We start from the raw sequence: 23,713 nt of genomic DNA, 5'->3' as shown, positions 1-23,713 counted from the left end.
AAAAGGGCACCGCTGCGAGTCGGTGCAAATCGGAAAAGTTTCCTGATCGCTGATTGGTTGGACGAGATAATTCTAACCAATCAGCGATCAGGAAACTTTTCCGAGCTAAAAGGGCACCGCTGCGAGTCTGTGCAAATCTGCCTCGATAAAAGAAATGGACTAATAGGCCAAAATTTAACAAATTAGACTTACAATCAGCTTATAAGAAGCAATTAATTTTCTAAGTTGAGGATCTTCTGTACACATTTATTTTCTATAATTATAGCAATTATCTTCTTTCTTCAATATCTCTAATAGAGACAGCATCATATTTCCTTCAATCTAGAATAAAAAATAAAAACCCTGCCTATGTTCGTCTAAATGTCTGCTTTTCCGAAAATGACCCTCGGATCCCTTCATAAAAAAACAGAAAGTACGCAAGTCTACCCCCAAAACCCTCTCCTCAATACAGAAGTTACTTCCATAGGCATGTCCCTTTAATAAACTATTATAAGTTTCTAGGATATTCAAGTCATTTTCTCAATGGACAAAAAATCATAACTCCTTTAAGGAGAAGAATATTTTTTGAATAATTAGACAACTGATTCAGTAACATTGAAAACATCTTACCAATATGATGATAAGCGGTGGAAATCGCATATTAACATAATTTCATGTATGGTATTCTACAGAAGAAAAATTGTTGGATTGGAATTTTCTATGAATGATGGCTTATAAGAATGAAAAACTGACTTTTCTAATACAAAAATTTTCTAAAAAAACAAAAATATCAACCTTATCCATGCATCAGACACTAAGAAGACAAATTAGAACACTTCAACCTGGTCAAGTATACATCCAGGACACTGCACATCTAAATTGTTCAAGTTTTCTAACAAAAAGAGATGGGGACCTTAGGAAAGCATTTTCTGCAAATTGATAAGTTTGGAGCTCAGAAGGGACTCCATATATTTCGAGGATTACCTGACAGGAGGAAGAGGATGATAACCATGATCTTAATTCAGATGAGCCTTTAGAAAGATTTATGAACTACACCCTAGGAATACATTATTCTTTTAACATACTGTATATCCTCAAGTCTCAGGCCTACATGGCTGAGAACTATGAAATGTGAAGTGGGAGATGATGAGTGGAGAAGTATTAAATTAAAAGCCCAATAGAGATGACTGGCAAAATCTAACAGAGGCCCTTTGCATCAATAAGCGCAGGAGGAGATGATGACGATATCCTCAAGATTTGGCCAACTATGATCTCATTATCCCTGCTTCATCTACCAAGGAGGGATTTAAAACAAGTGAGGCAGCTTGAAGTAGAGAAGAACTTGAGTCTTTATGACAAAGCCTGGGATCCCATAGAGGGCAACACTCAGTCGGTTCTCTTTGGGATACCTGACTGGAAAGCTGACGGAGCTCACTTATGTAATTTTCCAAGATATGGTGGTCCAAACTCAATCTTTTCAGAGAAACTTGCCCATCTAGTGGTTCATATACTGGTTTTGCTAAATGTCCATAGAAGCAACCCACTGGAGGAGCAGAGATCTACACTTCTATTTCCAAACGCTTGAGCCACAGAAAATCCGTACACTTAAAAGCAATTACAGAAAACTTCTTCGCAGCACCTGAGAAAAGGTACAAAATTCAAACCTTGCTCAATGGTTTATTACAAAGCATTGATTGATAGCTTCTGGTCACATAGTTTGAGAAGGCTTAGGGAACAAATATAAGCCAGGCTGTCGAAATAGCTTCCTCCATCTCGGAAACAATTGGAGAATATTTACAGTGAGTGACCAGGGCTTGGCTATAACTCTGGCTAAAGTCAAAGAGGTGCAACAAGTTATTTTGATGTTTTTTGAGAGTAGAGCCATAGATCCTTATCTTTGAGAATGACAAGGTATAAACCTCAAGGTTGGCCCATGTAACCATGAGTTTTCACTTAACCATACTATCTGGTCCATTAGAACAGACAAAATTTTGTAGCAGGCTGTTTAGGTGGGACACAAATAGAAATCTACCATAGGAGTGACCCTTAATCTCTTTCAAACTTCCTGGTAGCATTGCCATTTGGGAAGTAGAATTTGGTCCCAACTGCTGAGAAAATCTATAAAAATATGCCTCCTTAAAACACTCACATTAATATCTCATTCTTCTCAAGTTCACATCGAAGCCTCCACTGTAAGATGACACATCACGAGAAACTATATGCCTCTTTTATTACTGAGGAATACTGTACTGTACCAGTGTTGTTTGGTATGTTCCCAACTACTTTGCTGGTAAGTAATCAGCTTATAACTGGACTACGAACACTACTATTCTTTTAAGTCCACAAACTTCTGTCTCCATCCAAAAGGAAACCAACTGGAAAACTAATTCAACAGACTGAAGTTGATGATGGGTCTCCAGCCTTTGGAGATTACAAACATCTAACTTTAGTAGGAGACTTCAAGATTGCTGGATAGTTCATAAATGGCCTTCTCTTCCAATATCAAATCCACCTTATTACTCAATAGAAGAAAATTCTCTAGAAGCTCCTTGTATTAGTCAAACTGAATCAGTAAACAAGACTTGTCTTCTGAAAGAGCAAAGAGCAATGTATTTCCAATGTTGTTAGTCGTCACATATCGGCATCTCCATCCTGCAAGAGGTTCTGGTGACGAATATCCATTGAATACAGAATGGAGAGGAAGCATCTACACCTCTTCCTTAGACAAGTAAAAGGAAATTTGTCAGGATCTCCTTTCTCTGTCAACATGAAAAGATCAAATGCTGGAACTTCAAGTGTTGCAGGTTTGATCACTGTGGAAGGATAAGATCTTGAAAACCGGTAAAGCCACCTGGCTCTGGAACAAGGTAAAAAACTAAATCTAAACGTTGCTATTCTCCAAGAACTGGGAACTTCTTCACTATCTCCTTTATCAAAATAGCTGGGAACACAAAGTGTTGTCCCATCATATTATGCATCCATTGACTCTCATAATCTGAAGAGATTGTTTGGGAAGTCTCTTAACATAGAAAATTCTTTCTTAACACTGTGCGGTGGGTGGAACATGTATGTAAAAGCAGGAACAAAAGATTCAACTGCAAGTGGAATATATACTGTCCTGAAGGTTATTTAAATTCAACAGGGATTGGAAACAGCTGTCTGGGGCAGATGAAATCTACACAATACATGCCGTAAACGGGTGAAGGATGTTACTGGCTGAGAAAAAGGATGATGATGATGATGTCCACAACCTACAATTGGTCCAAATATGTTACTAGCTATGGCTAAATTCTTCTAGTAAACTTAAAACATCTCCTCTTAGAAATTTCACATCTGAATTCAACTCAGCTGGAGTCAAGACTGAAACCTAAGTGGGAGAGGTAAAACATCTCTAAAGAGAGCTTAAATTCCTATGGAAACTAAAAAGGTATCAGGACACAAAAGCATTTGAGTCACCATGGGTTCATCATAAAGTTTTAATTCTCTCATCTGAACCTTTACATCATCAAGAATTTCACACACTTTGAAAGTTTGATAGAAACTCAAGGATAGTTTTGTAGTCTACATGGGCTTTGCAGAAGAAGATTCATGCCATCATTTAGGTTGCCTTTTTCTAGTAGAATGCTTTAGAGAGATCATCTTATACAGTACTTAATAAAACTAAGCTTAATCTTGTGTGAATATATTCTGATCTTAACAAAATCAAATCTTGCATTCTTGGCAGCTGAAATCTCATCAACAGACCTAAGAAATGTCTCTATATCTATATACCAAAGGCACTTCCCCCAATTTTGGGGGGTAGCCGACATCAACAAGGAAACAAAACAAAAAAGGGGACCTCTACTCTCTACGTTTTATGCCCCCTGTGGCTGCGGGGGCATAAAACAATTAGAATAGCGCCAACGTTATCCCTGCGTGTCGTAAGAGGCGACTAAAAGGGACGGGACGAGGGGGCTGGGAACCCCCTCGTGTCGTAAGAGGCGACTAAAAGGGACGGGACGAGGGGGCTGGGAACCCCCTCTCCTGTATAAAAAATCCTGTGAGACAGCTAAGAAATGTAAGGAGCAACAAATGAATCAATACTACTTGTAATATGAGAAAGTTTTTTTCAATGAAAGGGTGTGGGAATTTGTAGCACTAACACTGTTGGCACCCAATGGGGACATTACAAGAAGGTGTCTCCACTATTATTCAAGGGATACCCTTGAGAAGTGAGAAAACAACTGCTAGCTAATTCATGAGGAATACATGCAGGTACACCAATTGCCTGAACAGAAGTGTCACAGTACAGTATAGTAAAGGGAGGAAAACAAGAAAGCAATACCAACTAAACTCAAGTGTTCAATGACGAGTTATTTACATAGGAGGAAGCAACTGCTCCCTCAGAAAAATCTAAATACTGTGTGCGGTTCAAAGTATGTTCAGCGTTGTATGGTTAGTACGCTTGGAGAGGAGTCCTAAGACTCAAATAATAACCAAGGAATCTGCTTCAATGGGTGTAGCAAAACCCCTGAAGCTAATTGAGGTACTGCTTCAGTAAAACTGCTGCCCAGTATGAAATAATAACACTGATTGATATCATGGAGATCTTTTCTTATTAAAAGTTGTCACTTCACGTCCTAGAAAGCATACGCTGAGATACTGGCACCAAGTACCAGGCTGCTATGGAAAGCACAAGTCAACCAAGCAGATATGAAATCACATCTCTGGCAAGGATACGATGACATAGGAGACAATTCCAAGAGAGGAAAGAGTAGCCAAGGAGACACTTTAAGAAGGCACAAGCTTTGAGGAGGAGGAGTATCAATACCTGGGAACCAGAAGTGTATTTTATTACAAACAGGGGCTAACACAACCACCAATACGAGCACTAAATGTCCTGGATATATATTCAGCGAGGTGGATATGTTCTAATTCTACTTTCTTGGAGTGGGTCTGAGGAGTGCCGACACATAAACAAGGCTCTTTTAAATTAATGGAGTGGAGTTACTACAAATACATGGGGAATGGTAGAAGACAGTACTAAAATTCCAAATGAAAAACTTTACAGTGCAGTACTGTCAATTTCTTGTCGAATGAACCACCTTTCCTCTGATTACACATTTCCAACAACTTTTCTTCAACACACAAAAATATCCTTAATACTGTACTCAATAACCAGGGTGTAGAGACTCAAATATTTCAGTTACAATAGCATTAAATTTTTCAGTTACAACAGCATTAAATTTTTCTTAACACAAATTAATTACAAATATTTTATCTTAAATGTTGTAGAGCATCATATTGATCCAAACACCCTAGTCACATGAGTAATACATAATGAAAGGAGTATAAAGCCCATTATTCAGTAACCAACATAAAGTATCCAATAATCACAAAATAAATAAAGTATACAATCAGATAAAGCAGATAAATTTCATGTATACAGTATTATGTATACTAAATGAGAGAGAGAACAGTGTGCTCATTTCAAGAATAAGGAATCTTCAGCTTATAATTTCAAATAGATAGTATTTTGTAAAATCAATAAACATAAGATACACTAATCATATCATTATACAAAGCCCTAATCATTTTCAAATGTTCTACGAGATTGCTGAATGAATTATATCACAAATATAAATATCACCCACGAAAGGCATTTAAAACCGAATTCTATCTTGGGAATATATATCCACTTGGAATTTATTGGGGGTTCGAATCTCCACCCGGCCAGAAGTTGTTACCATAAAATGAATTCCAAGTGGATATATATTCCCAAGATAGAATTCGGTATTAAATGCCTTTCGTGGGTGATATTTACATTGATTGAAATCACGTGTGCTTGTGATATATGTTCATCATATCACAAATAGATTTGTGCGTAAGACACAAACTGACGTGGCCCATTGTGCAGTCATGATTTCAAGGTCTCAGCCATATGCACTCCTCAAATAATTGGTAGAAATAGCAATAAAAACACAGAGCATTGTACAATTTTCACATCCAAGATGGCAATACAGTGAGAATTTGGCCTAAAATTTTATTTCTTGGATCAAAATTATCTTTGTCACTGAAATTACTATGGTATACATCAAGTTTTGTTAATCATGTTCAAGCTCTTTTTATTACCTGCCCACCATAATTCATCTGGAACAAAAAGTCTTCAATTTGACTTTCTTTTGCTCTGGTTCTTAGTAGGTACGATTAAGCAGAACAGTTAAGAGAGGATTTTTATCAGATATGCCCCGCGAATGAAATTAGAAATTAGAATTTGGGACTGGAGAAAAGAGCCCTCATTTCTTTGCCTATTTTTTCACGATCAATTCAAGCTTGATAGCTTCTTGAACTATAGTGTGTGCAACCTCACCATCCTGCCTGGCCCTCCCAGGTCCAAGCTTGATGGAGAGGGAACTTGGGCGCTGATCATATGTAAACAGTATTTGGTCAGATTGTGACGCAGTTCCGGTAGGCCCTGCTGCTGCCTCCGATGCCTTAGATGACCGCGGAGGTAGCAGCAGTAGGGGATTCAGCATTATGAAGCTTCATCTGTGGTGGATAATGTGGGAGGGTGGGCTGTGACACCCTAGCAGTACCAGCTGAACTCGGTTGAGTCCCTTGTTAGGCTGAGAGGAACGTAGAGAGTAGAGGTCCCCCTTTTTGTTTTTGTTTCTTGTTGATGTCAGCTACCCCCCAAAATTGGGGGAAGGGCCTTGGTATATGTATGTATATATGTATCCCGTTTCCAGAGCATTTTTATGTCCCTTGCTTCAGCTATTCAAGAAGAACCTCTAAACCTTTAAGGAGTATAAACAATCCGGACATCTTCCAAAAAACACAAAGCACACGAGCAAAACAAAACACGTCTGACCAACGCAAGTGCTGAGGAGGAATGCGGATGTGGGGTGGGGAGATGTAAGGATAGAGTGGGGGTATGTTAATGAAGGAGAGGTCTAATTGGTGAGGGATCTATGGTCGTGCTTCAATCACGCCCCAGTTTCCTATACCGACACTCAAAGAGTGAGCGAGCTAGGTTTATTCCTGGCATTCCATGCATCTCTTTTTCTCTGGTATATTCAGCAATAACTATGCCTTAGAAATGGTGCTAGAGGAGCATTTCACGGAGCAACACAGGTCGAGCCCAGAAATAGATTTTTCCTTCGTCAAAATCCCTTTATTATGAGAGATACTTTCCATTTACCTTGGTTTCCTCTCAATCTATCATGAGCTTCAACTCTACCTAACCTAAAGTTCTGCCTCTTATTAAATAACAAATCCTCTATACAACACCTACAGGTCTAGAAATGTATCTTCATGGTCTCGCCAAAATATCTGATGATGATGAAACACCAATTACAGGTTCTCTTTCTATTAAAGCTGAACTGGCACCTAGGTAGGTAGCAATGATCTCTTAGAGAGTTGGCGAGTTCTATTTTTGCAAGAGCAAAGATATTTTATCTTAGTACGGCAATCACATGGTACCTACAACTGCTAATCCTACTAAGGATGTATTCTTAAACCTGCAAATAGCAATACCTCAAACATTATAAAATGCTGAATCACATCTAGAATAACAAGAGACTTGATAGTGAAACAAGAAAATCAGTTTTAATAGTAATGCTAAAGAATTTAATTAAAAACTAACTCCCAAAATGATGGTAATTCTGTTACAAAATCATCATAGATTCAGGCATAAAATAAGTTCGCTCCACTCTTCTGTATTGTATTCTGTCTGCTTGAACTCTTATTGGGTTTATGTCTTTATACATATTTTCACGTGATCATCTGGGACTTCTTACTGGTTTTTGTTCTGCTACTTTCCCATCTGCTTTCTGACCAATAATAATTACCCCTTTACATGGAGTATCAAACACACTTACTGATATCTAGATCGCGATGCCTTCCATATTCTTTAATATCTAAAACAATTGGAACAGGTAGATGTGTAATTCATTGCCCTCTGAACAAAATCACAGCGCTTATCTATCTTCTTTCCTTAGAACCTATGTTTTTTTCGATGATACTTGGGGCAAAAAGTAATGCTCATGCCTAGTCTCTTGTCAATCACAAACACTGTAAAACATTGTGACCTATTAAGGTAAATTCTTCAGTAATATTAACACTGAGGTGTCTCTGAGTAGCACACTTTCCACAGACCACACGGTACCTTGAGAAAGGATTTATAATGAGTTAACTTGGGACGTTTAAAATCAGGATATAGCATTTCCAACGCAAGGTTAAGGAAAATATCCTCTGGGTTCAAGCAATCAGTAAATAAACTCTCGTCAATTATTTTGAAAGATGAAGATCAGCCTACCGGAAACTTCCTTCCTAGCAATCTGCTAGACTGGGGAGTTTGGAAGAGCCTATTCGTCAAACAGCTCAGTCATCAGCAGCCATTGCCTGGCTCTCCCCAGTTCTAGCTTGGGTGGAGAGGGGACTTGGGCATTGAACATATGTAGATATGATCAGTCTTTTAAGGTATCGCCACTGTCCCTTGCCTCTGCCTTTCCTAAATTAGCTTTCAACATTAGTTTAAACTTGCAGCAAATGCAAACGTTTCCATGTTGAACAGGCTTACATGAGTCGGTCTTCATAGTTCGTAATGACATATCTATTTTACTGATCATAAGATATTTCATATTCTTTATTCATTACTTCTCATATACAGTATAGTCAATTTCTTTATTTCTCTTCCTAACGAGGCTATTTTTTCCTATTGGAGCCCTAGGGCTTATGGCATCCTGCTTTTCCAACTAGGGTTGGCATTCATCTAGTAGTAGTAGTAGTAGTAGTAGTAGTAGTAGTAGTAGTAGTAGTATTAGTAGTAGTAGTAGTAGTAGTAGTAATGACATGTTGAGATTGTTGTCTAAGTAAATGATGGGTAGGCGTCCTTCAAATACTACATGTGGACACCATGCCACTTTGACCCCAAATGATATCTTGAGAAATTGACTATTATTCTGCTCAAACAGGACTGCATTGCAAACTCATTCACTGGCATACCATGACAACCTACCCCAGAGCTCTTATGTCACTTCACTGAACTTTATATTGGTCACTTTGGCTGCCATTGTGAAAAATCATGATAAATTATAGTATTTCTCTCTAGAAACGTGTATAACCAATGGGTCAGCTTCATAAAATTCTCAATTTTAGGGCTTTCAGCAAATGATCTCTCCTAGAATTGTTGAAATAAGAGCAAAAATGCCTACAGGTACTTATGCTCTTAACCCTCCGGTGATTTCATCCATGAAAAAATCTGTCGGGCTAAGGATTTGCAAGCTTATTAAGGTGAGTAATGACATCACGTGTCGACCTACTGTAATTATGCTAAGGTTTCGTAACCAAACGAACAAAGCGATATAGTTAGAAACTAAACAATTCATCAGACAGCTGAATAAATCGGATCTTTGGAGGGTTTACAATGAAGAGGCAGTAAATGAAAATTATGAATCATTGAACCTTGAACATGAGGCTAATTTTCTAAAGGACACAAGGTAAAAAAAGGGATTTTGACAAAGGAAAAATCTATTTCTGGGCGAGAGACCCGTGCCGCCCAGTGAAATGCTCCTTTAGCACCATTTCTAAGGTATATAACTGCTATGTATTACCAGAGAAAAAAGTGCATAGGAATGCCAGGGATGAACCCAGCTCGCTCACCTAAATAGGTGTCGGTATATAGTAACTGGGGCGTGAAAAACCACTACCAGAGGTCTCGTGCCATTTAGATATCTCCTCTTCAAATATCCCCATTACTACGAGGTGCCATTCTACATCCACTACTGATTGCTACTACCACTATCTCCACCCACGCCAACTACGACACTCCTTTCATAGCATCTTGGGTGTTTACCCGTGCGTTCCTTTGCTTGTGATTTTTCATTCTTTTGAGTGCTTTTTTGTACGAGATGTCGGACGTTCAAGCATGAAGCTAATTTTCTAAAGGACACAAGGTAAAAAAATACATTATAGAAGACCAGATACCGAGTACCACTTTGTTCCAATATTCGGCAATTTGAAACCCAGTTCATCTGTTTGAACTAATCATAGAGGTCTTAGAAAACATAACAGGATTTATGTAATTTGTATAACCAAAATAATTCAAACGTGATTCACCCGGGTACCAAGGCAAGAATTATATCAGTGACACTGATATGCACCATCACAACAACATACCAAAAAAATAAACAAACTAATGTAATTATTTCTGCATTTGAGAATTATAAGCCGTAGTTCCTTCTCTCTTATAAAACAGAATAATTCTAAATAAAGTCTTACAACTAACATTGATGCTTCATGTGGATTTCAAAATCAATGGGCTTTATACAATTGAAATATATAATATACTAAATACAACTGTAGAAAAATATAAATGTGTTTCAGGGATTATACATAAAAGAATCAATAGACATTTGGAAAAAAAAAAAGTACAGGAGTGAAGAGTGTGGTTCTAAAACATAGTTCAAGCACAAGAGAAAGAGAGAGAGAGAGAGAGAGAGAGAGAGAGAGAGAGAGAGAGAGAGAGAGAGAGAGAGAGAGAGAGAGAGAGAGAGAGAGAGAGAGAAAAAAAAGAAAGAGAAAGAAAAAAAGGAGAGAGAGAGAGAGAGAAAAAAAGAGGAAAGAAAAAAAGGAGAGAGAGAGAGAGAGAGAGAGAGAGGAGAGAGAGAGAGAGAGAGAGAGAGAGAGAGAGAGAGAGAGAGAGAGAGAGAGAGGAGAGAGAGGAGAAGAAGAGAAGGAAAGAAAGAAAAGAGAAAAAGAAAGAGAAAGAAGAAAGAGAAGAGAAAAGAGAAAGAAAAAAAAGAGAAGAGAGAGAGAGAGAGAGAGAGAGAGAGAGAGAAGAGAGAGAGAGAGAGAGAGAGAGAGAGAGAGAGAACTAGGAAAGAAAGCAAAAGAGAGAAATAAAGAAAGAGAGAAAGAAAAAGAAAGAGAGAAAGAAAAAAAAAGAGAGAGAGAGAGAGAGAGAGGAGAGAGAGAGAGAGAGAGAGAGAGAGAGAGAGAGAGAGAGAGAGAGAGAGAATGAATAATGCATGATGCACATATCAAATACTGTACTCTAAAATAAACAAGATGATTTTTCAACTAAAAAAAAAAAAAACACCAGTAGAGAATTGATCAAAAACATTGTAAATAACCTAACAAGTTCTGTATAATTTCACTTCCTAAACCCTTTAGAAACTTGGTTAAAATTCCTATCCATAAAAAAAATGTCCAATTGGACCATACATCTTTTGCAAGGAATCAAACTTTAAGATTTGCAGTCACGGACTGTCTACTGTACCTTATAAATTACACAACCCTTAAATATTTTGAGCCCTAACAATTAAACTGCTTTATTAATATATAGTAATAGTTTTCACTTTAAAAAATACTAAAAAGTATATTGTAAAAGCAAATTCTAGGGAGTCAGTTGACGAATATTAGGGGAAAATTTGCAAATTCTAATTCTTTAGTTATCCTTAAATGCAACAACTGTTCTTCAATAATCTTAATGTTAAATAGCACCCTACATAATGTAACAACTGTTCTTTTATTCTAATATTAAATAACTACATAAAAAGGAAATACTTTATCTTGGGAATCTGGAAAGTTGACTACCTCATATATCAGAGGGGCAAATATATACAAAGAAAAGTGATGACAACAAATTAATTCGCCTAACCTTGCTATCTTAATCATTTGACATCCAAACATGACACTTTGGTCAAAAGGACGTATTTTGATAAGAATTGTCAAAGATTATAGAGTATCATTCGGACACTTTAAAAGGTGTAAATAATATGATAAAAGGCATGTTGAAAGAATAAAATCAGTGTACTGTATACAATAGTGGGTGAAACAACATAAAGGGCAGATAAAGTCAAGGAAAAAAAATTCTACAAGCACCTTACCTTCATCACTGCCTAACCTTGCTTTATACTGCTACTGGTAAAAGTAAAATAAAGTAAAATAAGTTCCCTGAAACACATTTTCCCAATGGAAATTGCACGCATAACCTCGGTCATAAACAATGACAAATATTCATTAGATTTGCAATATTGTACTGTTGATAAAGGTATATACTGTAGATTCAACTTATATGAGTTTATGGATGACTTTAAAGAGTTCTAGCATGAAGATATCTTAGTATCGTCCAGTATATATTATGATAGTGAACATAACTTACACTGCAAACAAGTTGACTATAAAAAGACATTGAAAACCCTACTTTCTTTATGATATCAACACAGAGTTTATATGAATTAATGCAACTTTATCTTTGCCAATGGGTAAAGCAACATCAATCCATTTACTTAAATTGAGGAAAAACCAATAAGAAGTGATGGGACAACCTCACAGGGGATGGTATCTTTATCATTATTACTGGCCAAGCTAAAAACCTAATTGGAAGAGCAGGATGCTACAAGCACAAGAGCTTCCAAAAGGAAAAACAGCCAAGTGCAAAAAAAAAAAAAAAAAAAAAGGAAATAGAGAAGTAAAACAGGAAGTAGAGAAATAATGAAAAAGTCTAAACTGTATACAGTATGAAAAATAAAAATATATAAAGATCAGTAACATCGTTAAAATAGATCAGACAAACAAAGTATGAAATGAGACATGTCAACCTGTTCAATAAAAAAGCATTTGCATTAAGTTTGAAATTCTGAAGTTGAATGAATTAGAAAACAGGATGATGAGGAAAATTCAAAAGCTAGATAGAAGACCATTATAGAAGCATTAGTAAACTGTAGAATCTAAGATGAACTGGTCCTTAAGGAGTCGAGGAGAGATGAAATGGCCTATTGAGATACAAATTACAACCTTTGAAGATCACTTTAAAAAAACTCCCTAATCACAATAAGAGAGAGAGCGAAAGCAAGAAAGAGAGCGAAAGCATGAGCAAAAGCGAGAGCGAATGAGAGCGAACGAGAGCAAGAGAGACAAGCTAATGATAGGAAGAATCTAACAGCTTTCAGACTTTGAATTACTTATGGAAAATATAGAAAGATAATTAATGGTAATGAAGAGGAAAAATAAAAATGGAACATGAACATAGGATGGAATTTGGGTCATGTTTTCCTTACCACTTTTTCCTCATTCAAGTACTGTATGAAATTTACTTAAAATGAATCCCCAAGGAATAATTTTCATATTCTTTAATATGAAATACCTCTCATGAGAGTACGAGTAGAGCTTCATAGCCTATCAGGAAAGCATGAATACAGCTATCTACAGAGATAAGAGAATACTATACAGCAGAAGCTTCACAGGGAATCTTTTATTTTTCCTAAGGAAACTAATTAGCTGAAATGGTATGCTATACTCAATAAACCCGGGTTTTGAAAATTAACTCTTTTAGCAATATATTTAAACTAAGATTCAAACAGATTCAAAAGCAAGAGCTTCCACAAACTCACGTGAAATCCACAACGAATGATAAAAGAAAAAAATATAATAATTATCTGGGCTCGACCTGTGTCGCTCCGTGAAATGCTCCTTATAGAACCCTTTATTATACGTAAACACTGAAATCGGGACAATTTTGTGACTAAACCACATATAAAAGCATTAAAAGTCTGACGAGTTGAAAGGATTTCCTCGCAATAACGGAACTCCTCCAAAGACTGTGCAATTTCCATTGGCAATCCAAAAACGCAGATCGTAACACTCACCATCGCCTGCTGCTGTTGCTGCTGTGGTCCCCCGGAGCCCTGAGAACCCCCTTGGGAGTCATCCACTTGGAATGCATCGAGGGGGAATCGGGAGAGGTCGCTACCACTGCCTCCTCCTCCACCGCCTCCCCCTCCTGCCTGATTCCCTCCCCAGCCAACAAGGGAATCCTTGGAAAGAGCAGATAGGACATTACATCAGTTTCCTACTTAAATAATGTGGTTAATTCAAATTTATTATATCCTTGGAAAGCAGAAGGATATCTACATCCGTTTTCTAGTTAAATAACAAAGTCAAGTCAAATTTATCACTGCTTCCGTTCTAATATTTCCGAGAAACACAACTTACCCCCTGCATGCCTGAGGTCCCTGGCATGGCTTGTGCGACTAGTTCTTCCATCGTCTGTGGCTGGGACGATAGGATTTGGTGATCGAACCCTTGCCCTCCTTCACTAACCCCCTCACCTGTAAATTAAAAAAAAAAAATATGGGTATATATATTCCAATCGTCTCAATCATATAAGTTCAAACAAGTCTGAAATGCAGTTCCACAGCAGAATTTTTTTTCTATACTACCTGTATAATAGTATAATTGTATAAATTTTATCTATTTTTATTCCACCTCCCAATTACTTGTTACCACAATTCTGTCTTCTGAAGCAAGAATTTTGAGCTGATCTGATAATGGTGGCCTACAGGGCCTTTCCTGTTATTAGGAGACCACAATGGAAAGGGCTTTCGAAACCTATTTGCATATGCACTGGTATTTAAGAAGCTTCAGGTGCTCTTGTGAAAACACTTAGGTACCTAAGTTGTGATTTTTAATATTTTCAGTGTAAAATATGGATGTACTGTAACGGGTAATTTTTTAAATTGGTATAAAGGTGATAAAAAAGCTATCGACAGTAAAACGATTATTAAAAGTGTATGCATGAGATTATGTCAATTGCGTTCAGACGTTCTCCAGACTACTTGCTTATTAGTGCACATTCCGATGTCTTCTCCTGGTTTTGTTAGCAATTACTGCATAGTGTGTGCACGGGAATTGTTTCTGGAAGACCATGATCTGCAATCCTCTTGTTTATCGTTCACTTAAAATTCCTTTCCATCATTATCCTCTTGACTGTTTGTCTTACAGCTTTTTATATCAAACTGTGGTGGATAATGGGGAAGGGTGGGCTGTGGCACCCCTAACAGTACCAGCCAAACTTGGTTGAATCCCTTGTCAGGCTGGGAGGAACGTAGAGAGGAGAGGTCCCCTTTTCCGTTTCATTTGTTTGATGTTGGCTACCCCCCAAAATTGGGGGAAGTGCCTTGGTATGTGTGTATGTGTTAAAAAGTGCCTTAAAAAGATTTTAGTCATTCTCTACTCTTTGGTAGTGCCATAGCCTTTGTACCATGGTCTTCCAGTATCTTAGGGTTGAGTTCTCTTGCTTGAGGGTTCACTCAGGCACACTATTATATTATGCTATTTTATCTTATTTCTCTTCTTGTTTGCAGCTAAGCTAGTAGTAGTAGTAGTAGTAGTAGTAATAATAATAATAATAATAATAATAATAATAATAATAATAAGTGTTGGCTCAAAGGGCATAAACTGGATTACAAAAATGGTAATACCATCAAGACAGTTTATGACAATACAGCAGAGGGAAATCATACATACATATACTAAGGCACTTTCCCCTATTTTGGGGGGTAGCCGACATCAAACAAATGAAACAAAAAAGGGGACCTCTCCTCTCTACATTCCTCCCAGCCTGACAAGGGACTCAACCGAGTTCAGCTGGTACTGCTAGGGTGCCACAGACCACCCTTCCCCGTTATCCACCACAGATGAAGCTTCATAACGCTGAATCCCCTACTGCTGCTACCTCCGCGGTCATCCAACGCACCGGAGGAAGCAGCAGGGCCTACCGGAACTGCGTCACAATCGCTCGCCATTCATTCCTATTTCTAGCACGCTCTCTTGCCTCTCTCACATCTATCCTCCTATCACCCAGAGCTTTCTTCACTCCATCCATCCACCTTCTTTAGCAGACAGCCATTTTCCATTCTCTCAACATGGCCAAACCACCTCAACACATTCATATCCACTCTACCTGCTAACTCATTTCTTACACCCGTTCTCACCCTCACCACTTCGTTCCTAACCCTATCTACTCAAGATACACCAGCCATACTCCTTGGACACTTCATCTCAAACAAATTCAATTCCTGTCTCTCCGTCACTTTCATTCCCCACAACTCCGATCCATACATCACAGTTAGTACAATCACTTTCTTATATAGAACTCTCTTTACATCATACCCAACCCTCTATTTTTTACTACTCCCTTAACTGCCCCCAACACTTAGCACCCTTCATTCACTCTCCGACGTACATCTGCTTCCACTCCACCATTTGCTGCAACAACAGACCCCAAGTACTTAAACTGATCCACCTCCTCAAGTAACTCTCCATTCAACATGACATTCACCCTTGCACCACTTCCCTTCTCGTACATCTCATAACCTTACTCACCCACATTAACTCTACACTTCCTTCTCTCACACACCCTTCCAAATTCTGTCACTAATCGGCCAAGCTTCTCTTCCGTGTCTGCAACCAGTACAGTATTATCCGCAAACAACAACTGATTTACCTCCCATTCATGGTCATTCTCGTCTACCAGTTTTAATCCTCGTCTCAAGCACTCGAGCATTCACCTCTCTCGCCACTCCATCAATATACAAGTTAAACAACCACGGTGATATCACACATCCATGTCTCAGCCCCACTCTCACTGGAAACCAATCGCTCACTTCATTTCCTATCCTAACACATGCTTTACTACCTTTGTAGAAACTTTTCACTGATTGCAACAACCTTCAACCAACTCCATATAACCTCATCACATTACACATTGCTTCCCTATCAACTCTATCATACGCTTTCTCCAGATCCATAAACGCAACATACACCTTTTTACCTTTTGCTAAATATTTCTCGCATATCTGCCTAACTGTAAAAATCTGATTCATACAACCCCTACCTCTTCTAAAACCACCCTGTACTTCTAAGATTGCATTCTCTGTTTTATCCTTAATCCTATTAAGCAGTACTCTACCATACACTTTTCCAACTACACTCAACAAACTAATACTGTACCTCTTGAATTACAACACTCATGCACATCTCCCTTACCCTTATAGAGTGGTACTATACATGCACAAACCCAATCTACTGGTACCATTCACAACACAAAACACATTAAACAATCTCACCAACCATTCAAGTATAGTCACCCCACCCCCTTTCAACATCTCCATATCAGATGCTTTTCCTACTCTCGTTTCATCTAGTGCTCTCCTCACTTCCTCTATTGTAATCTCTCTCTCATTCTCATCTCCCATCACCGGCACCTCAACACCTGCGACAGCAATTATATCTGCCTCCCTATTATCCTCAACACTCAGTAAACTTTCAAAATATTCCGCCCACCTTTTCCTTTTAACAACCTTCCATTTCCATCTTTCACTGTCTCTTCAATTCTTGAGCCAGCCTTCCTTACTCTCTTCACTTCTTTCAAAAACTACTTCTTATTCTCTTCATATGAATGACCCAATCCCTGACCCCACCTCAGGTCAGCTGCCCTCTTTGCCTCACTTTTTTCTCTCTATTTTTCATACTTCTCTATACTATTACTCTGCAGCCATTCTTCAAAAGCCCTCTTTTTCTAAAATAATACAGGAGAGACAGACATTGCACTGTAAGATAGAGTACACTTTTGGTAGTGCCACTTACTTTTACAAGTTCATTCAAGAAATAAAATTGCATGTACTCACCTTGCATGCCAGGAGTGAGGGGGTCATATGCGAGGCTGCTATCAGAATTCAATAAATTGTCATTACTCTCATCTTCTTCTTTTGGCTCGTCTAAAATTTCCGTTTTAACTACTGACTCATCGGGTACTATCTGTTGTAAATGTGGAAAAATGTTATTTTTATTAGTAAAATAAATTTTTGAATATACTTACCCGATAATCATGTAGCTGTCAACTCCGTTGCCCGACAGAATTCTATGGAGGGATACGCCAGCTATCACAATACTAGAAGGGGGTGTATTTACCAGCGCCACCTGTGGCCAGGTACTCAAGTACTTCTTGTTGACACCTCCTCAATTATTCCTCGGTCCACTGGTTCTCTATGGGGAGGAAGGGAGGGTCGATTAAATCATGATTATCGGGTAAGTATATTCAAAAATTTATTTTACTAATAAAAATAACATTTTTCAATATTAAACTTACCCGATAATCATGTAGCTGATTCACACCCAGGGGGGTGGGTGAAAAACCAGTGTAAAAGACTAAAGGATAGCTAAGTATCCCGTATTTCATATAATCAGTTATCCACAATAACAATGAAATAATAAGTACCTGGTAAGGAAGTCGACTTGAACCGTTACTCTGCCTTTAATAAGATCGTCTTCCTTACTGAGCGCAGCGTTCCTCTTGGGAGGCTGAATCAACTCAAAGGTGCTAAAGTATACAGGGCTGCAACCCATACTAAAGGACCTCATCACAACCTTTAACCTCGGCGCATCTCAAGAAAGAATTGACCACCCGCCAAATCAACAAGGATGTGGAAGGCTTCTTAGCCGACCGTACAACCCATAAAAAGTATTCAAGAGAAAGGTTAAAAGGTTATGGGATTATGGGAATGTAGTGGCTGAGCCCTCGCCTACTACTGCATTCGTTGCTACGAATGGTCCCAGGGTGTAGCAGTACTCGTAAAGAGACTGGACATCTTTGAGATAGAATGATGCGAACACTGACTTGCTTCTCCAATAGGTTGCATCCATAACACTCTGCAGAGAATGGTTCTGTTTGAAGGTCACTGAAGTAGCCACAGCTCCCACTTCATGTGTCCTTACCTTCAGCAAAGCAAGGTCTTCTTCCTTCAGATGAGAATGTGTTTCTCTAATCAGAAGCCTGAATAGTAAGAAACTGAGTTCTTAGAACTTGGAAAAGAAGGTTTCTTGATAGCACACTATAAGGCTTCTGATTGTCCTTGTAAAGGTTAAGACCTTTTAGATAGTACCTAAGAGCTCTAACTGGGCAAAGTACTCTCTTCAGATCATTCCCCACCAAGTTGGACAGGCTTGGGATCTCGAACGACTTAGGCCAAGGACGTGAAGGAAGTTCGTTTAGCAAACACCGAGCTGCAAGGAACATGTAGCCGTTTCAGATGTGAAAACAATGATCCTGCTGAAGGCGTGGATCTCACTTACTCTTTTAGCTGTTGTCAAGTACACGAGGAAAAGAGTTTTTAATGTGAGGTCCTAAAAAGAGGCTGATTAGAGAGGTTCAAATCTTGATGACATAAGGAACCTTAGGACCACGTCTAGATTCCAGCCTGGAGTGGACAACCGACGTTCCTTTGAGGTCTCAAAAGACCTAGGGAGGTCCTGTAGATCTTTGTTGGTGGAAAGATCCAAGCCTCTGTGGCGGAAAACCGCTGCCAACATACTTCTGTAACCCTTGATCGTAGGAGCTGAAAGGGATCTTACTTTCCTTAGATATAACAGGAAGTCAGCAATCTGGGTTACAGTGGTACTGGTTGAGGAAACTGCATTGGTCTTGTACCAGCTACGGAAGACTTCCCCTTGAGACTGATAGATTCTGAGAGTGGATGTTCTCCTTGCTTTGGCAATCGCTCTGGCTGCCTCCTTCGAAAAGCCCCTAGCTCTTGAGAGTCTTTCGAAAGTCTGAAGGCAGTCAGACGAAGAGCGTGGAGGATTGGGTGTACCTTCTTTACGTGAGGTAGACTTAGAAGGTTCACTCCTAGAGGAAGAGTCCTGGGAATGTCGACCAGCCATTGCAGTACCTCTAAGAACCATTCTCTCGCGGACCAGAGCGGAGCCAACCAACGTCAGCCGTGTCCCTTTGTGAGAGGAGAACTTCTGAAGTACCCTGTTGACAATCTTGAACGGCGGGAATGCATACAGGTCGAGATGGAACCAATCCAGCAGAAAAGCATCCACGTGAACTGCTGCTGGGTCTGGAATCGGAGAACAATACAACAGGAGTCTCTAGGTTATCGAGGTAGTGAACAGATCTATGGTTGGCTGACCCCACAGGGCCCAAAGTCTGTTGCAAACATTCTTGAGAAGGGTCCACTCTGTGGGGATGACCTGACCCTTCCGTCTGAGGTGATCTGCCATGACATTCATACCGCCTTGAATGAACCTCGTTACCAGTTAGCTTTCGATCTTAAGACCAGATGAGTAGGTCCATTGCGATCTAGAACAACTTCCACGAAAGAGTCCCTCCCTGCTTGAAGATGTAAGCCAGGGCTGTGGTGTTGTCAGAGTCCACCTCCACCACTTTGTTAAGCTGGAGGGACTTGAAGTTTATCAAGGCCTGAATAACCGCCAACAACTTCTTGCAAATGATGTGAAGTGTCCTTTGCTCCTGATTCCATGTTCCCGAGCATTCTTGTCCGTCCAAAGTCGCACCCCAGCCCGTGTCTGATGCGTCCGAGAGGAGACGGCGGTCGTGTTTCTGAACAGCCAAAGGTAGACTTCCTTGAGAAGAAAGCTGTTCTTACACCACGCGAGAGAAGACCTCCTCTCTTCGGAAACAGGAACTGAGACCGTCTCTAGCGTCATGTCCTTTATCCAGTGAGCAGCTAGATGATACTGAAGGGGGGGGAGGTGGAGTCTCCCTAACACGATGAGCAGGGCCAGCGATGAAAGTGTCCCTGTTAGACTCATCCACTACCTGACTGAGCATCGGTTCCTTCTCAGCATGCTCTGGATGCATTCTAGGGCTTGGAAGATCCTTGGGGCCGACGGAAAAGTCCGAAAAGCTCGACTCTGAAGATCCATACCCAAGGAGACAATGGTCTGGGATGGAACGAGCTGAGACTCCTCAAAATTGACCAGGAGGCCCAGTTCCTTGGTCAGATCCATAGTCCATTTGAAAATCTCCAGACAGCGACGACTTGTGGGAGCTCTTAAAAGCCAGTCGTCTGACGGAGCCGGACACAAGATCATGATACTGCTGCACAGTCTGTGAACTGTCAATCATGGGCAAGCGAGGAAGTACAGTGACAACCCGAATCTGTCTAGACTGTCTGGGTCGTACAGACAACTCCTTATCGGGTTGCTGAGGTTGCCGCACTGCGTCACAACAAGTCACTTCTGTTGGTTGTTGAACGTCTTCCCCGTGACACATTGACTCCGTAAACAAAAAATCCTCTAACAAGGACTAAGCTTGGACTGCATGTCATGCAACACAGCTCAAGGTCTATGGGAGCAGGTGTGGTAACAGACGGGGTTAGCGACTGAAGTGGAACCATTACCTTCCCTGGAAGCATGTTATGCTTAAATAAAAGTCCATAAGAGGTTATGCAGCTAAAGGCTCCCTCCAAATGACAGAGTCCTCAAGGGAATATCAGAAGGAGGGAGAAAAGAACTTTCTCATCTACAGGGACCATATCCTAGAAAAGCAAAGTTCTCTCAGTGAGGGTTCACTGGTGCAAAAGCAGCAGACTAGAAGGCAACGTTATGAAACTGCTTGACAGTCTAGTGAGTTGGCAACAACCAAAGATGTGACTGAGAAGCATGCGGTAAGGTATGCAGAGCATGTTGTATGCAGAGTATGCTGAATGCAGAGCATGCTGAATGCAGAGCATGTTGTATGCAGAGCATGCTGAAAGCAGAGCATGCTGTATGCAGAGCATGTTGTATGCAGAGCATGCTGTATGCAGAGCATGCTGTATGCAGAGCATGTAGTAAGCAGAGCCTGCTGTAAGCAGAGCCTGCTGTAAGGAAAGCAGAGCGTGTGCATGGCGTTTAACATTTCTCAGAAATTCCATGACCAGTGCTAGAGTGCTTATGCATGCTTGCATGGGGTTTTAATATCAACATAATATTTACCTTACATTCATAACTCATGATTCAGATTTTTGCCATATTTTGCGATCTTGTTAAAAATATATTGCAAGGAATACAAATATATTTTTATAAGTAATACAAATAACCTCCATTATCATATGGTTTGAAAATGGAGGTAAGGTATGCTGAACAGCAGAGTCAGAACGAGCTGGAACAACAATAGTTGTGGTTTCCTCTTCAAGACTCTGTTGAGGGAACACCTGAGGCTCAGTCTGCAAAGGCTGAATAAAAGACAAGCAGAAGGAAGGCGCATGGGTGGAGGAGGCTGACTCCTAGCATGAGTGGTTGAACCCAAGGGTTGCGCTTGCTGAGCGGTTGGCGGAAGCGGAGTAGCAAGTTCCAGTTCCTGTGGTGTGAGCGGAGCGCGATGAGGAAGAGGCTGCGCAGAACAAGGTAAATGTCTCGCAAGCTGAGGTTCCTGAGGCGCAAGGCTAAGGTGTTGTGGAGCTTGCCTTGTGGAGGGTTGAGCTCGCTGCAGCGAGAGCTGAGGAGACTGACTCATGGACGGGAGAGGTTGTTGTACCTCAACCGATTGTTGCATCACTGGTGGAGCAGCAAGTGGAGGCGGAGGAAGAGAGGTATAATCCTCCTGATCCCATTGTAAAGGTTGCCTTAAGGAAGGCGGAGGCTGAACACCACTGGGAACAGCAAACTCAGCACGTGGCTCAACATCGTACGCCTGGCAGGTGGTACTGCGATCAGGCGGAGCGAGTGTAGGCGGAGGCGCAACACTCTCAGCCCGACACTCACGCAACAAGTCCGAAAGCTGTGCTTGCATGGACTGTAGTAGAGTCCACAACATCGTACGCCTGGCAGGTGGTACTGCGATCAGGCGGAGCGAGCGTAGGCGGAGGGAGTGTAGGCGGAGGCGGAGGCGCAACACTCTCAGCCCGACACTCACGCATCAAGTCCGAAAGCTGTGCTTGCATGGACTGTAGTAGAGTCCACTTGGGGTCGGCAGAAACTACAGTAGGCTGAGGTAAAGCCTTAACAGTTGAGCTCTGTTGTGGCAGAACCTTACTCCTCTTAGGCGGAGTGCATAACAACTAATGACTGAGGAGAGTCAGAGCTAACCCAAGGACTGCATCCGGTTTGTTGAACTCTAACTTCGTACGTCTGGCATAGGTCTGGACTTAACGTTTAAGAGGTCTTGAGACCTGAGACCAGCGTTTTCTCCCCTAAATTTCTTCTGCAGACGAGCAAAATAAGGGCTCAATCGTCTGCGGGTGGGAGTGACGGTCTCGGTAAGACACGCCCACAACCACCGAGGATACTTCTGTGCGCCGATCAAGGCCTGCTGAACCCTTCTGCCCTTCGACATTGCTTCTCCCCTGGGCTTGGGAGCTTGCAAGAGGTCCCGGACTGGGAGGACGACTGGCGCGCACAGAAGTACCCTCACGCACAACACTGAACTTTGCGCTAATCACTTATCACTTTGATTTTCTGTTTGCACTTATTTCACTGAACTCGAAACTTTAAGTGGTTTGTACCTGAAACACGCAATTCTATCCTTTCTCAAAAGTTAGTAATTGCGAAAACAGAATTACAATGTAACAGAAAAATCTAATGAAAGATAAATAATTCAGTGGCTGGAAAGAGACTAAACACTAGATCACTCTAGAAACGTTTACCTTCTTCCCCTAAAGAGACTAGGGAGAAGAGCAAAAACGATAAACACGTTACTCGTACGCCTGGCAGGCTTGAATGAAACGTTTATCCTCTTTCTCCCTCCGTCTCTATCTCTCTCTCTCTCTCTCTCTCTCTCTCTCTCTCTCTCTCTCTCTCTCTCTCTCTCTCTCTCTCTCTCTCGACTTAGAACCTGAGAGAAGAGCCCAATCATATATATCGTAAAAACATATTATTGTTAAAGGAAAAAACTGAAATATTTCCCAAAATGAAAAGTTCCTTTATTAGGATCAAAACCATTAAGTTAAGAAAGAATGAACAAAACGCTAGACACGGTTACTCTTACTGCAACGTGAAACCGTGAACATTCTATCTCTATCGTAACGATAGAGTGCAAGTTGAACGTTCTGAACGTCAACAACTGCAGAGACAAAACAAAACGTTAGTTCAACTTTGAAAACAGTACGAGACTATCAAAGAAATTCTTTCAAACTCTGTGGCGGAAATAGCATAATATGTTAACAGGTAAAACCGAAATGAC

General features: G+C 40.3%; 1 protein-coding gene across 2 annotated transcripts in view; it reads right to left on the bottom strand.

Annotated features, from left to right (window-relative positions):
• LOC137638505 (transcription activator GAGA-like) overlaps positions 1-23,713 on the bottom strand; it is a 66,720-nt gene that overhangs the window by 37,023 nt on the left and 5,984 nt on the right. For both annotated transcript variants that reach the window (XM_068370603.1, XM_068370604.1), the window contains exons 4-6: positions 17,433-17,562; positions 13,957-14,072; positions 13,611-13,778 (exon numbers count right to left, since the gene is read on the bottom strand). In XM_068370603.1, coding sequence (XP_068226704.1) covers positions 13,611-13,778; positions 13,957-14,072; positions 17,433-17,562 — 414 coding nt within the window. The remainder of the gene's footprint in view (positions 1-13,610; positions 13,779-13,956; positions 14,073-17,432; positions 17,563-23,713) is intronic.

Source organism: Palaemon carinicauda, chromosome 3 (genome assembly GCF_036898095.1).
Source record: "Palaemon carinicauda isolate YSFRI2023 chromosome 3, ASM3689809v2, whole genome shotgun sequence".
NCBI classification, from domain to species: Eukaryota; Metazoa; Arthropoda; class Malacostraca; order Decapoda; family Palaemonidae; genus Palaemon; species Palaemon carinicauda.
This window is presented reverse-complemented; position numbering and strand designations above follow the sequence as displayed.